General features: G+C 32.0%; 1 protein-coding gene across 1 annotated transcript; it reads right to left on the bottom strand.

Annotated features, from left to right (window-relative positions):
- Positions 1–3,282: 3,282 nt before the first annotated feature.
- Smp_166560 (transcription factor, putative) lies at positions 3,283–10,169 on the bottom strand (the record flags this gene model as incomplete). The annotated part of the gene is given in 5 exon segments (XM_018792815.1): positions 3,283–3,663; positions 7,632–9,038; positions 9,219–9,533; positions 9,538–9,551; positions 9,668–10,169. Coding segments are annotated over 5 exon segments (2,619 nt in total).
- Between the last annotated feature and the right edge of the window lie 6,042 nt (positions 10,170–16,211).

Below are 16,211 nucleotides of genomic sequence, written 5' to 3'. Positions count from 1 at the left end.
AACCATAAAATATGGAACAGACGTTTTCCCCTCTTTTAAGACTTGTTAACAATGTACAACTACTACATTATATAGGATCAAGGATAAAAACATTTACAATATTTGTTCATGAACATGATATTATTGTAATACAGAGTTGATACTGATTGTATAATTCGATTAGCGAATTAGCTTGATCACCACTCAATATAATTGATAAAAATTACTTCAGTATCAGTATAGTTAACTTCACAAGCTATAACATACTGACCTTTGTTAAATGTTAAGAATTTTTAGAAGACATTCATAACTAAAAATAAATGACATTTCCATGCAGTACAGTTTTTTAAAAAGAGCTACTCAATCTTGTTACAATATCGAGTGACTTGATAATTTGAAACCTGTTAATTGAGTGTAGTGTAAAAATTATACTAGTTTTTTGCAGTTCAAGGGGTATCTTTGCTATATTTTAACTGATGCCAGTTTCACTTAGGGAGTATTTCGAAACTGAAAATTCACCTAAGTAATGTGTGAAATGATCCTTGGACAACACTTACTGACATTAAAAAAAACTAACCGTAAACTATGTTTCCTAAAATTCTCAATTTAAAACTGAACTTAGAAATAAATATTTCGGATATCTGAAATTGGTCAGAGTAGGAAAGCAGCAACAGATTGTTTGTTTTTTAAAGATATTTAAATGTATTTAAAGAATTGTTTCGTCTATAAAGACTAATTTCAGAAAGTTTATTTTTTGAACAAGCACAAGCTAGGTAAAAATCGCAAACCGGAATATTTTATACACATGTGTAGTCTTACTTTGAAACTCCTCACCAGAATGCACCAGTGACTGCTCTGGGGCTTAGCACTAATCGCTCTATCTTTAACCCACCTGGTTTTCATTCGATGATACACGTTTTCAACTTCAGTCGACATGCGATGTTATTCAATCATCATTAATTTCCGTCTACGATAACCCCTTAATTTCTGTTATGATTGGACCACGCTTCTCACTAACACTTCAAGAATACGTCTTATAAGTAGGAGAATAATCATTAACAAAATAAAAGATTTGTAGAGGCATTCTGAACTACCATGATATATATCTTCAGTGCTTTCTAGTTTGGAATAATTCTTCACTTCATATTATCTGGTAAGGAAAATTGCTTTCAAAAGTCCTACATTTATAAATAAAAACCTAGAAGCTTAGAAATAATAATCAAGAAGTAGTAAATGCAATTACGACAAAAGGTTTCCCTTGCTATTGATTATTGTCTCAAAACATTAGTGTAAAAGCTTCGACATTATTCAAGAACAGTAACAACACTGCTATGAAATAAATAAAACCGGAGTGCTAAAACCATAACTTTTTCATATCACAACGTAAAGTTTAGAGCGGAATTATTTTTTTACATTTTAATTCACACCCTACCTACCTCCATTTAATTTATCCGGGACAATGCCTATGTAGTTTTTATTATTGACAACTTATGTACCTTGGTTTTAGTCATAAATTACCTGAGAATATACAGAAATTTGATAACAAACGTATCTCATGTGGAGATGATATTGTTTAGTTGTTACTAAGTGGGGAAGTATAACAGTGCATCTAGTGTAGTGACAAGTCTATTTAATAAAGTAAGACTTAGCTGTCAGCGTATGTACACTTGGTTTTCCAACGTTCATTAAAACTACTGTTGTTGTTTATGTGATTTTATTGTTACCAGGTTAAAAAAAACGACAAATTTTATAACCACAAGTATATGTACACGGGAAATTTCAGTTCTGCTTTTTTTGTTGTGGTTAAATGTGTTGTTTAATTCAAATACTTCTTTTTCAAGAAAGTACCTTCAAATTAATCTGGAATAATCTTAAGTTATAAAAAACACCATTTATTATATACCAATACACGACAAAGTGAGAAAAAGTGCGATGAAATAGTATTTTACGTGACTAATCATCACTTTGAAAGTGATTGGATTTAACTTAAAAACACTTGATCATACAGAATTATGTACATAAATGAAGTTACAAATAAAAAAAATCCATCCACTTAATTAGTTGACAACAATTCGTCTAAATAAAATGATTGATAAACACTGAACAAAACTTCCAAATCAATGAAATTTTGTAATAGTTTACGGCTATTATTGTTGCTGTTATCCCTTATTATAAAAATGATGAAACAATCCTTTCTGTTGTAAAACCCATATAAAATAGCTGATTTCCTTTAATGGTTATTTATAATCCATATATTAATTGGATCTAAACGTATAATTTCATTTCAATATTTCAAATTGGATCGAGTTGTATATGTTCAGTAACATTCGAGTACTGAGTAGAAATCAATGTTATGTTGTTTGAGTTCTTTATAACTAATCTAACTCTTTCAATAAGGTTTGTAGTGCTAATACTAGACTAATGTGATTTGATGTCACGATGAATTTTGTTAGATAATTGTATACAATCGATATGAGGGACTGAATACAGTTTCTGCTCTAGTTTGCATTCATTAACTGTCTTGAATGAGCGATTTCTCTCACATAAATTCATGTCAGAACCCCCCCAGAACTCCATTTAGAGAAATCATGAATAGCGTCTCATTAGATTGTAGATGCTTTTCAGTTGATTGTTAGTGAGCAGCTCCAAATCTATATTGAGGACCTCCTACTGAATTTACATACTTTATCAGTCATTTATAATTATGAAGTGAGAAGGGCTTTTGTGGAGATTTCAGTATTTTCATAGTTGAAATCATGAGTCAATTGAAGCTGGTTGGATTTGCAAAAAAAGCTGTGTTTGTTTATTACGGGCTTATGATGAATTAACATATATACTTCAGCTATGAAATCAAATCGTGTTCTACCGAATAAAGTTCAAATACTTATGAAACTTTATAAATAACGATATAATGTATAAGTGTAGCTCACAGTTTAGTATATAAATTTTGACATAATTGTCGACATTTATCGATTTTTGAAAGAATCGGTAAGTTGATATAGTGGAGAAGATTTGTAACTCATGTGGGTGATTTTGATGGAGTTTTGTTCTCTGAGCACACTTCACTTCTACGTAAAGTTTGTGCTGATAATGTCATTCAGAATAATGATGAAAGCCCCACCACCAAACAATCTAGCTTAGAGGATAAAACTCCATCAAAAACTGTTGAATTGATTGGTCGAGCTATCAGATAATAATATGATCGGTATTCACTTTATAGATAGAGCTTAAAGACAGTGACTTATGTAATATTGATTCTCCAATATATTCTCACATTTATTTACGAAGAATATCAATAAATTCTTAGAGTGAAATATAAAAGTCAGTAACTTGTTTTACAAAAATTAAATCGTATTTATAGCTTATCAACTCACCAGTATGTTCATATTTGTGCCTGGATAGTGAACTATGTTTAGAGAATACTTTTTGACACTGATCACAAGCAAATACTTCCGTGTTATTGACGCCATCACTACAACTACTAATGCTACCATTGATACTATCATTAAGACTATTGTTACTTTTTCCACATTTCACCAATTTTTCACAAACACTGAGATGATATAAATGATTATAATAATTATTATCATTGATATGCCCATTAATCTTTTTATCAGATTGAATACGATCACCGGTATCTTGTAGTTCATTGATTTGAGTGGACGAATTTTCAGCATCTCTTAACTAAAGAGGTAAAGAAGGAATCAAGATGTAAACAAAAAGAGAACATTAAAAATGGTTACAAAAAGATAAGTCTGTACAATTGACTTTTTTGTTGATCATCTGTACTTGGGCCGACTAACTACTGATTAACAATCATGAAATTAGACATATTGCTTTTCATCACTGTAAATATTTAAATGAAACAAAACAATTTCCAACAGAAATTGTATTCATTAAACTATTCATAACGATCAAAATGGGAGTTTGTGGAGATTGTAGTAATTTTAATAATTAGATTCATGAGTTGATCTTAGTTCAGCAGTGCGCACTCACGATTCAACACATGGGACTTGAACCCAGGACCTTCGGTCTCGCGGACGAACGGTTAACCTCTAGACCACTGAGCCAGCATCCAACGGTGTTAATGTCTGGAAGTTGTGTTCGTGCGAGAGAGCAAAGGTCCTGGGTTCGAGTCCCGTATGTTGGATCGTGAGTGCACAGTGCTGAGGAGTCCCGTACAAGGAGGAAATAGCATTCCAGTGCTTCCAGGTTCTCAATAGTGTTCTAGCTGAGATCAACTCATGAATTCAACCATTAAAATATTAATAGTAAACTCATTGATTAAACAATGTGTGTTAGTATTAGTCATTTTAAAAAATTAATGTAGAATCCATTAATTACAGTTATGAGATAATAAAATATTAAAGTTAATTCGTATGATACAGACTAACTGTGCTATTTTCTTGTTAGCTCTCAGAAACTAGAAGTGAATCCGTACACTTCCATTTACTGTTATACATTGAGCGAGTAGAAAGTGTGCAGAAAATAAAATTATCTGAATCTCCGTTTAAATTAATTAACCATCACTTTGAAAAACTTTGAAAAGTCTATATTTCTTAGCTAGCCTTCTGCTTTATCCGTAACTTATAAATGTTACAGGTCAATTAGGTTAGAAAGTTATCATTGAACTACATAAGATTATATTTGTATCCTGGTCTATTTTGTGTATTATCTCATTTGTTACACGATTAAAATACTCATAGTTATTTGTATGCTAACAAATAAATCTATGGTAGTATATATGTGACTAGAATGCACATACATGTGCATTTTTAAGTGGTTATGATCCTACACACATAATTTATTTCTGGCTTACAAGTTTGAATTTCATTTCAGCTGTGTATTTTAGAACAATTTATAAATTAACACTACCAGGGTCACAAATCTATCACCCTATACATAAACACTTGTGCGGTCATTAAGTTTCGTCTAAATTCAATTTAATACTGTTTGGAATGGAGTTAACTTTCTAATTAGTTCTTCACACAATAGTTCTTTTATAAACCTAGATTTTTTTTACCATTACCATTGTTATCAGTAGTAGTAACACTATTATATTCGTTATTATTACTAATGTAAGTGATCTTCCATAATTAAATAACCTTGTTTTAATATTTGGAAAATACTTTGTTGCACTTTAGTTACAAGACGTTTCTCCTAGGCAAGTAAAAATATTTTATAACACCATAGTGTAAATCCTGAATTATTTAGTTAAACGTGTAAATTCAGTCTAATTTTTCCAAATTATGGCTGATGAGCCTGCCTATAAAATCATTATATCTTTTGATTCATCATAACAAGTTGATAACACTGGGTACTACTGCTAATCAATGTTAATAAAATTCCAATACTCACTATATTGAGTAGTTCATTTACCGAGTCACCAATATCCTCCTATTCCAGTAAATATATTTATGAAACAACAAAGTGCACAATAGTTTTTTGTGTGTTTTAATGAGAAAATGACACTAATGTTTATAATACAGTGTATCAATGTTTATCAACTGCGTTGAGATGAATATGAACTGAATGTTATATTACATAACATTTGTAAACAAAAACACCACTACAGTGATTGTTAGCCACCATCATACTCAAAATAAATCATTTATGTCAATAACATTAAAGTTTTGTACTTTAACTGATAAGGTGTTATTTTCAAAAAAATCATCTAGTTTACACTTAAAGATGTTTATAATTAGGTTTCAGTGACTGACAATCTATTCACCCATACTTTATTTTCCAACACTGAATATGATTAATCTACTAATAATCATATAAATAATTCGTATTATTGAACAAGTAAATTACTTAAAATATTGTTCACTTATGTAAGTTATATTTAAATATTCCTCAGCCACTTCACAAGTCAAGATCCATTCATTTTTAATGTGGTATAATCAGCAGCTGCGTTCAACTGATGAGCTGTAGGAAACCAAATAACACTAGACCATCGGTTCCTTTTACGTTTATATTTCTCAATAATCCCCACCCAAGGCCTCATCAACAATCAAATTCAGGGCTCTCAGTTCGCGCATTGTGTACGATGGCTTTCGATCAGTGAATTGTAACTCAATGGTTCATATTTTTAACTTCAGTTAATCGTTGATATAGTGCGATGGTTATCCAGTTTCATCCGTGTTTCTGTTCTTACTGTCGACAAAATTAAACTGCTCCAAGCATAATTCATGACCGAAATATGATGACTGTATCTCAAACTTAATAACCACTGGCCACAGCACATTTTCTCGCTTAGAATTTTGAGATAAACAACAATAGACGTTTGTATTATCAGAAACGATAAAACAGATGGAATTATTTTGGAATAGTAAACATTTTTAAAGTAATGTATAAATGAAAACAGGGAAACTATCTGATCTAATGAATATCAACAAGCATTTACAACATAATGAATGTGATAATTTTATATTGTATAAATTTTTGAATGATAGATTCTTAGAAAGGACATCCTAAAAACTATCCATTAGCACATCGAGTTACAGAAATTAGCATTAAAGATTGAACTGAGAACAATAAATTTTTCCCTAAATGACCAATATTAATACATGTGTTAATACATGAAAATCACTTTTGTTTTACCGGAAATTCGATCAGTGCTTTCCCTCTTGTTCAAAGCAGTTGTAAAATTTAAAAAAATACTGACTATGACACGATCCTCACGCATTGTGAACACTGAGTTGCCGTTTGATCCTCAAAACTGATATTTCACGCTTTCCTGATCACTAGAAAATCGAAGTTTCAAGATTCAATCACATGTGGAACACTAATTATGAGTTTGCAATGATGGCGATTCTCATACTAGTCTGTTCAGTCTATCTAATGACCCACAGTCTTCGAGAGTCCCTCATCTGGCGTTATTTTAGGAATGAAAAGTACCTTCAAATTATAGGAACTATTCACAGCACCACCTAATTTGAAAATATTTGTTTTATTTTAATTTTAAAATCATTAAAATTTAATCTAAAGAAGAAATGTTTTATTTAGGATTTCAATAAACCGCTATTGGGACTAAGTTTGCTTGTAAACAAACAAAGTGAAGACATAGTACTGAAGTTTACTAAAAACAATTTACTTTAAAAATAAATTTAATTCAATAACTAAGTGCAGTTCCGTTAATTTGACTCCTAACTATTCCACCTGTTTGAGAATAGTATCATTCTCCGTCTGTCAAATTGAACTAAGTGAGGTGGGTTAGAAAACATAGATGGAAAACCAGTGTTTTAACTTATAAGTCACCATATCATTGATTCTATTTATAGCTACCATTAGTTACAACATATAGTCAAGGCGTATAGTAAAATAAAGGATTTGATGGTACTTCAATTGATTTTGATCTTGTATGCCTTAAAAGCTGACTTTTCATAAATAACAGATCATATTACACTCCATATATAGCTAGTTCATCTAAGTTTTATATACTTGGAATATATGTATATATTTCCAGAGTTACCCTATGATATCTAATTAGCTTCTAGGAACGAGTATCCGATAGAAACTAAAGGCGTCAATCTGTTTTTTATTCGTAAAAGATTGAGTTTCACTTTTTTTAAAAACATTGTTCAAGTTGAATAACACTAAATTTTGACAGTGATATCAATTATGAATAATGTAAATATATGGTAACTTACTGCGTTTACAACACTTCTCTTATCCATTGTGGTCTTTACATAAGTAGAATAGTCAAACTCATTTGTATTATAATAATTATTTCTTACAGTTTTGCAATCGTTACTGCTATCGCTAATATTATGAATACAATTTCTGTTAAGTTCATATGCCCATGAAGAATTGTTAGGTGATATCAACCTAGATGACTGTGATAGATCCTTTATTGAAATATCATTTAAATGTTCTAAATTTTGATTTGAATAATTCATTTCATTCGATGTTCGCGATAAAAAGGAAACAGCTGCAACCGCTGCAGTAGCCGCTTCCATAAATGTCATTGTTGATGATGTTGACCACATTAGGTTAGGGGATTTATGAATGTCCGGTTGATAAGAATTTGAAAAGTTAAACTGTTGACTGTCTATACTTAATGGCATATCATCAGGTTTTATTCGAGGCAATGACAAATCTAAAGCCTTTTCTTGATCTTCATGAAGCTTTTCACTTCGACATTCCGAAATCGTTTCTTTCTCCTGTTGTACAAATGTACTTGGTTGTGCAGTTTTCGTCGTCATCGCTGTCATCATGATTTCCAACGGTGATGATTGTGCTGGTGGTGATGACGGTGGGGATTGCAGTGTTTCCATGATGCATGAATTGAAATCCTGTTGTTTACGAGTAAAGGATGATAGTGGAGTTGAGTAATTCAATACATTATTTCTGTGTAAATTAGAAATTATATGTTTCATGATATCTGGAGATAGTTGACAGAATACCATCGATGGATCCTGTTGTGAATAATCAGATGAGCACACTGTCGATGATAAACTTGTCACATTTGTTGTTGATATGGACGATAATGAAGAAACACCAAGATAGGATATTGATGGTGATGATGATAATGGTGAGAAAGATGGTAAGGTAGAGAAAAAGGCAGAGGATGATAATGAGTTCGAAGTATAATTATCCACTTTATAACTTTCATACTTGGTAAAACTGTTATCACTGAATGACTTTGGTTGACGAATAACTAATTCATGATTATTTACTGCTGAGATCACTGGTGAAGATGTGATTATCTTTGCATGTTGTAGTGGATAATAGTGCGAATATTGTGTATTGTAGGCATTGACAAATTGTTTTTTCTGTTCCAAACATTGTTGTTCAGTTGTATACAAATGTTGAAACAACTGTTTCGCATTTTCTAGTTTCATTCCAAGCATAATTGCTAAATTTTGTATTTCTAACTCTGATTTAGACAAATTTTTCGAATCATACTGATTACTTAATAATTCGTCAGGTTGTTCATCCTCATGATGCAAATTACTATCATTAGCAATGGTAGTTAAAGTGGAAATAATACTACTACTAGTAGTAGTACTGTGAACATGTTCACTAATTTCATCACTTTTCAAATGTGAATTAAACTGGTTGGATGAATTAGCTGGCAAATAGTTATCTAGTTTAAAATGATTAAATTTTAAAAAATAATCCGCGTTATTAACTTGATTGACAGATTCTAATATATTTGAAACAGAGCTGAGTTCAGTGTCTTCACTGATATGAATACTATTTTTAATGTCATGTTCTCTATTTAATACATTTACCTTGCTTTTGTGTAATTCAAAAGATGATGTGAGTTGGTTTATTTTATTAAAAGACAATTGATTCATAGGAGTATCATCAGTTGCAAACATTTGACCAACATCGTTACTATTTTTGTCATGATAAATACTGACATTAGGAGTATGTGTAGTTGTTGTGTTAGTTTCATTATTAATGTTACCACTGATATTACATTTTTTGCTTGACATATGACTTGAATATGAACCGGAATGACTAAAACGTTTACCACATTGCGAACACATAAATGGTTTTTCACCACTATGAATTCTTTCATGTTCTTTTAAATGATGCTTAAATTTAAATGCTTTTGTGCACTGAGAACAACGGAATTTGCGTAATTCATAGCTTTCAGTGTGACTAAGTAAATGTCTGTGTAAACGATAAATATTAGCAAATTGTTTACCACATTGACTACATATTGGTGTATTACGTGTAGATGTATCAGTTTCCATAGTTGAATGTTGTTGCTGCACTGAATCATTATGTTCATGTTTATCCAATTTTGGTTGAATGGAATAATTAGTTAACGCGATATTTTGTTGAGATTGTTTTACATGTTGATTCACTTTTAATGTTTCTGTTGATGCATCGGGGTATAACCCCATTTTACTCATTGTCAACTGTTTAGACAGTATTCTTCCACTTTTGAACGATGATTTATGCTCTATAGAAATCTTTAATTTTTTTGAATCAGGTTCACATGATGATGAAGATGTCGAAGAGGATGATAAGGATGACAATACTGAACATGAAGTAGAGGAACAATCTGAAGTACTGATCATCCTTGAAGTTGATGTTATCAACATTAATGGTGGGTTTGCTATACTTCCAGTAGATATGTCAGGAGTTAAATAATTTGGAAATTCACAGGTTTTCAATGTTTGATATTGCTCAGTATGGTCTGGAAATTTGTCAAAAATACATTTTAGCATATGATAGTCATCTTTAAGATAAGTAAAAGAGGTAAAAAGAAATGGATTAATTGATCTCATTTGAATTCTGTGATCACAGAAAGTATCTGATGAATTTTTGTGAGACATACAAACACTTATGACGGTGTGTTTACCTTCTATCTGAATCTCACTCGTTTCAAATCAAGGTGAGTTTTTACTCCCTTTCTATAAATTCTACTTCTCACTACCCTCCCCACCACCATACACATGCCCATTTACCATACCACCTGGCAAAATAGGTTGCAGCATTTCACCTACTATTTTTGAAATATATATGATAGAGGTAACATCATACCACGCCTACATAAACCTTTACAAAAACCACTGGTTAACACGTGGGCAAATAGGTTAACAGTTTTACTATTCATATCCATACATATATGTTATGTATGTACGTATATATGAACCTATTTAACCAATTAGGATACAGGTGAGATATTGCACCACAGTGTTTTCATATATACTTTCCTACCCTTTCAGAGAAACTAACAAGGAGATTCTAGACATTTTCTACTAGGTGGGATTCAAATACATATTTGTATACATAAAGAAATATACGTTCCCCGTTGGTCTATATGTCTATGTATAGAGTTGAAGCGATTTCTTGAAAACTTTAGCAACAGTATGCACCTGATGATAGTAGTCAAGTTGAAATTAATGGAGGAAAGAACAATATGGAATAGAAAAAAAGGAGATGAAATTTGAAAAACAGGAATATGAATAATAATGTTCGGGGTTCATTACGTTCAGGTGTGAATTAATTTAGCAGATCATCACATAAAGTGAATTGTCCAATCATTGATTTGTTAAGAACTAGACAACGCATTATTGGTATAAAATTGTATCATAGTTTTAGTTTTCATTAGATGAGGACATTCCACCAGATCAGATGGGGATTTACAAATTCACAAGGCACATAATATGTATACACTAAAAATTGTTATTCATGAGGGAAAGTCAACTGTATTGTTTGGAAAATTTTCACAGTTGAAATCACGAGTTGATCTAGGCTAGGACACCATTGAAAACCTGGAAGTACTCGACGACCTTTTCGTCCTAGTACGGGACTCTCCAACAATGCGTATCCACAATCCCGCGAGCGAACACTTAACCGATAGACCGAAGATTCGGTATCCAACGGTATTAATGTCTCGCATGCGGGATCGTGGATGCGGACTGTCGAGGAGTCCCATACTAAGATGAAATGGCCGTCGATTGCTTCCAGGTTCTCAACGGTGGTCTAGCTTAGATCAACTCATGATTTCAACTGTGAAAATACCGCAATCTTCACAAATCCTCATACTGAAAAATATCCATCATAAAGTAAAAAATTATATACAATATAATCACAGTTATATTGTTAACTCAGAAATTTTCACCATCACATTTAGATTTCATTAAAAGTAATCACTACTCAGAGAGTAAATCGAAGTATTTACTGGATTGTGATTTTCCCAACACCCCTCAAATCCGGAGTTAAAATAGCGTTCTCATGAAAACTGTCTTCAAGCCATTCAGTTGCTCCCAAAATATACATGTAAACATTACCATTACAATTACAATTTAATTCTTTTCTATTGGTTGTTTGAATCTTCCCATTTATATTATCGGACTGCGATTGATCAATTATTTTCGACATATGCACATTCTTTACAGATTGCCTCAATATTGCCAACATGTTTAGCAAAGTTGGATGGTTCAGACAGTGAAATCCCGGATGCGAAAAATCGAAATTTAGTTTAATATTTTTTAGCAAGTAGTTGACCTCATCGACTGAAACTATTCAGTAAATCAAGAATGACAGAATTTGTATTTCAGCCAAGTTTAAGACCTCTCGGCAAAATGTCTACACAATATTACATCACTATCTGGATACTGTTAAAATCCCATGAGAGATATTTCTAAAATTTAAACAACAAGTGAAGTAACCCTATCCACATTTCCATTTGATAAGTTTGTGAGTTTTAACGTAATTTTAGAGTACCATTTAAAATTAACACCCCATCATAAGCTAATTTTTCGTAATTCACTAATTAGAACATTTTAACCATTTAGTATCCCACAAAAATGATTCTAAAAATGGACTTCACTGAAAGGAAAGAAATCTCCAAGAGAAAGATAACTAAATAAAACCAGTGCAATCAGAATAAAGAACGCTACACTTGTCAATAAACAAGCAATATACGCAAGTTACTGGTAACTAGAAATGATATTTATATTCTATTAATAAGATTTCTAAATGCAAGATAAATTATCGAAAATAAGACAATTTATACTGACAACTGGTGGTAGAGTTTACTGAAACTTCATATAATCAATACAGTGCAAAGTTTCTTCAAATGAATTTTATTTAAAAAGAACTCCATCACCTCGCCATAAAGTTAAAATCAACAAGAGATAATGTTATAAGAAAACATAACGACATAAGTCAATAAAAGATTGTCTGCCAGTCCGTTATCTATGTTCAACCTGATATTGAACTCAGAATTTAGATATTTAAACAACAAACTAATCAACAATAAATAACTTTTGGAATTTGGAACTTTCTTATTCCGTTTTGTATAAGAGTAAAAGATGTGAAAATTAATTATTTATTCCGCTGTTTTCCCATAGTCGCGGTAATGGTATTTGTACTTTATCATATCAATAAACACTTCATTTTATTTATTATTTATTCAAACACATAAATGTCGGTACAAGGGAGCACCAAATATATATGCGCCGCACAAATCTCATTTGATTTGTGTGAGGGCTGTGATACTTCCTTTCTGTCATACATTTCGTCATACATTCATTATTCGAATAATGATAAGCATTTAGATAGAGGTAGTCAATACTATTATTATTTTAACTATTACTAATCGTCCATTAGTCTACAATAATATTCACATATCAAAATTAAAGTGATTAACCTTTGATTTCACATAGATGTTTATAAATACACATCCATGTATAATGTGTCAATGTTTACAGGTATGTGAAAATGCACGTCTGTTTCAAGGTGAAGGTAAATATCAATTACTGTAAACTTTAGTGAAAACTCTTATTCTAATAAGTAGGTTGCTGTGATTAAAGTTGGTTTTGAAAATACTTATAGTTAGGTACCGATGTTAACTGGATAAAACTTGAAAATCAAAGGACATTATACTATTGTTTAATCAGTGACATACAGCTTTGGATGATACATATTCTATCAACAACAAAAAAATGAATTGAGGCTAAAACGGTTTGCCTTTCATAATGGAGGGTATGTAAGCACTTGTATCTCCTTAGTTTCCATTGTCAACAACGCCCCTGTATGTTTCCAGAAGACAAGCTCTACATTTGTTTAGTCATCTTTTTTTGTTGTCTTTACGTCATCTAAGTGGCTCTTCCTCATGACCATTTTGTATTTTAATAGAAGTAAATCTCTGTAGAATAAGTTCTGTGACTGAGAAAAGTGATCTATTGTTATAATCGAATTTGACGAGTGGGATAATTGGAGAGTCCCTGCTGAGTGTGTGACGCATTATCATTATGGAGCAGCTATCTATCAGTATCACAATAGTTTGGTCGTATTTATTCTTTTGCTCTTCATTTCTTCTTCTCTGATTTCGACTAGGGATCGTACACACAGAACCATGATTAATTATGCCTGCAACTAACAACCCCGATAGTAGCTGTTACTTTGACGTAGTCATCAAACTTTCATATCGTGAAGAATCAGAAGAGCTATGTTAGTTGACACAATTGCTCCTTTAATTCATATCATATTATCACACCAGTCAGATTAGATGGACAATGGTCTGGAGTATTTGTCCCTTGGGCTCTGAGGTCACATTCCCAGGTAACTATGACCGCTAACAATCCATTTCATTTTTTCAGGCATCTCAATAAGCACTTTTCCACTGTTCGGGTACCCAGGAGATAATAACAGCCCAGATAACTATAGTGGAACTCAAGATCCTCTTGTTCACAATCAAACACTTGGTCAATTCTCAATATTCTTTCTATCCTCACTATCAACCTTCTTCCTGTTACTTTATCACCGAAGCATTGCTAACAAATTAAATTCACAAGATTTTATTCCTGGTTTACTGAAACTATCCTCTGAACTAAATGTTGGAGGTGTCAATATTCGGACGTCATTTCAAATAGGACAACAGGTTTATCTAGTTAGAACTCTTGAATTGTGCATATACTGTGTCTACAAAACATGCACTCTGGGTTCAAGTATGGACATCTGCGTGACCTCACTCAGTATACGTAGATAACCTCCTTGACTAATAACCTGTATACTTGGGGAATTACATTTTTCTTACAAAGGCTTTGATCGGTTAGGAATGGAATCAAGTTCAAAAGTATGTTAGACCCTCATAGACTGGATCTTAATAGACAAGCACTTATGTGTGATCCATTTCAAGTGGGCAGTATTGTAGTGAACGATAACATAGGCGGGGACAATCAAATGTATTTGAACACAAAATTACAGAACATCTTAGTAAAATTTGAGAACCATACAGCAAATAATTCATTTGCAAAATGTCGATCAATTGTCTCAGACTACATTATTCTTTCGTTCCCACACCAATCATTCTTTGTTCTCGTTCTCTTTTCTTAAATAATCTTAACCTTCTATCTCCAGGCATTTCACTTTCGATTGGTGATACATACTACTTATATCTGGTAGCATAAGTAGCATACACCACAGGATGAGTTAGAGCAGATAGAGAAAAATCTACTACCTCATCTTTTTAAATTCGATTACAGGAGTGGTCATGGATGCTTACTGATAACGAATATTATACCAAAATGAAAAATATACCAACTCGTTTCCCTCTTGAAATTGGTGTCTAGCCACTCTCAGTCTGTGAAGTACATCACTAAATATACAATCGTCTGAATAGGTTGATATATGCAAATACACTTGATGTGAATATACTGTTCACTTGATCGATCGTCAACAGATGGTGAACTAGTGAAAATCAAGAAGCACTTGATAGTTTTATCATCACTAACTTAGTATTATTCACCATCTGCGTGCACGATAAATGCAACCGAAAATTGAATTCATAACAATTAGTAATGAATAGTTTAGCAGTCAGATAACTCAGATTTCCACAGCTTCATATACCATTCAGTATAGATGTTTTGTATACTACGTGTACTGAGAATCTATACTTTTCAACAAAAGGGAATAAAATTCTTGTAGATAACCACACTTTTCAGCAATCATATTTGCTCATTTCTATCTAAGTTTTGACTAGATAACTTTATGCTAAAACCAGCACTACTCATTAATTTACAGAACCCAATCCTCATAATTTTTACAAACAAGCTTTAAACTCTTACTTACTCAATTAAGTCTATTATCGCTCTTGGGGCGTTGGGTACCGTTTTCCAACTCTTAATTGCCACTTATTGGCAAAGTGTAAACTTTATTCGTTTCAATATTGAGAATCGCATACTAATTATATTCTTATTAGTGATTACCGTCGAGATGGATTTTTTGGAGTTTATGTGGGAAACCTTGATATGTAGAATAATGTATTTATCACTGATGAGATGAATGAGGAACGTGCTATATTACAAGCTGATTAATGTTGGAAATAAGTCATTGTGTTCTTACTCATTGTCTCACCCTAGATCTGAAGATCGCGACTCCAACTGTGTTTAAGGTTATGCAATAGTGAGTAGTTTAAAATCCGAACAAAAAAGCTGTTCAGTGCTATATGGTCTTCTATAGTTCGCTCTAAATGTGACTTATATAAGGAACAGACAGGAAACCTTTGATTCAAATTTTATTGGTCTGGCTACAATATGAAGAAAACTTAAGATTTCTCAAATTTTCAAAACCATATTGTTCGGTTTTGTAATCATTGATATTAACATATGTGTTGATGCTGGCTATTTTATTTATTTAAAGACAGAATATATTACACAAGTCAGTTATTGAAAAGTAAGTAACGTACCGTTATTTAGTCACTGGAGTTAATTGAGTTTCTGAGGCAACATCTGCAAGCTAGTCATTAAGTTAATGAA

The sequence above is a fragment of the Schistosoma mansoni genome (assembly GCF_000237925.1).
Source record: "Schistosoma mansoni, WGS project CABG00000000 data, supercontig 0111, strain Puerto Rico, whole genome shotgun sequence".
In the NCBI taxonomy this organism is placed as follows: Eukaryota; Metazoa; Platyhelminthes; class Trematoda; order Strigeidida; family Schistosomatidae; genus Schistosoma; species Schistosoma mansoni.
Note: the sequence above shows the minus strand (reverse complement) of the source record. Positions and strands in the feature narration are given on the sequence as shown.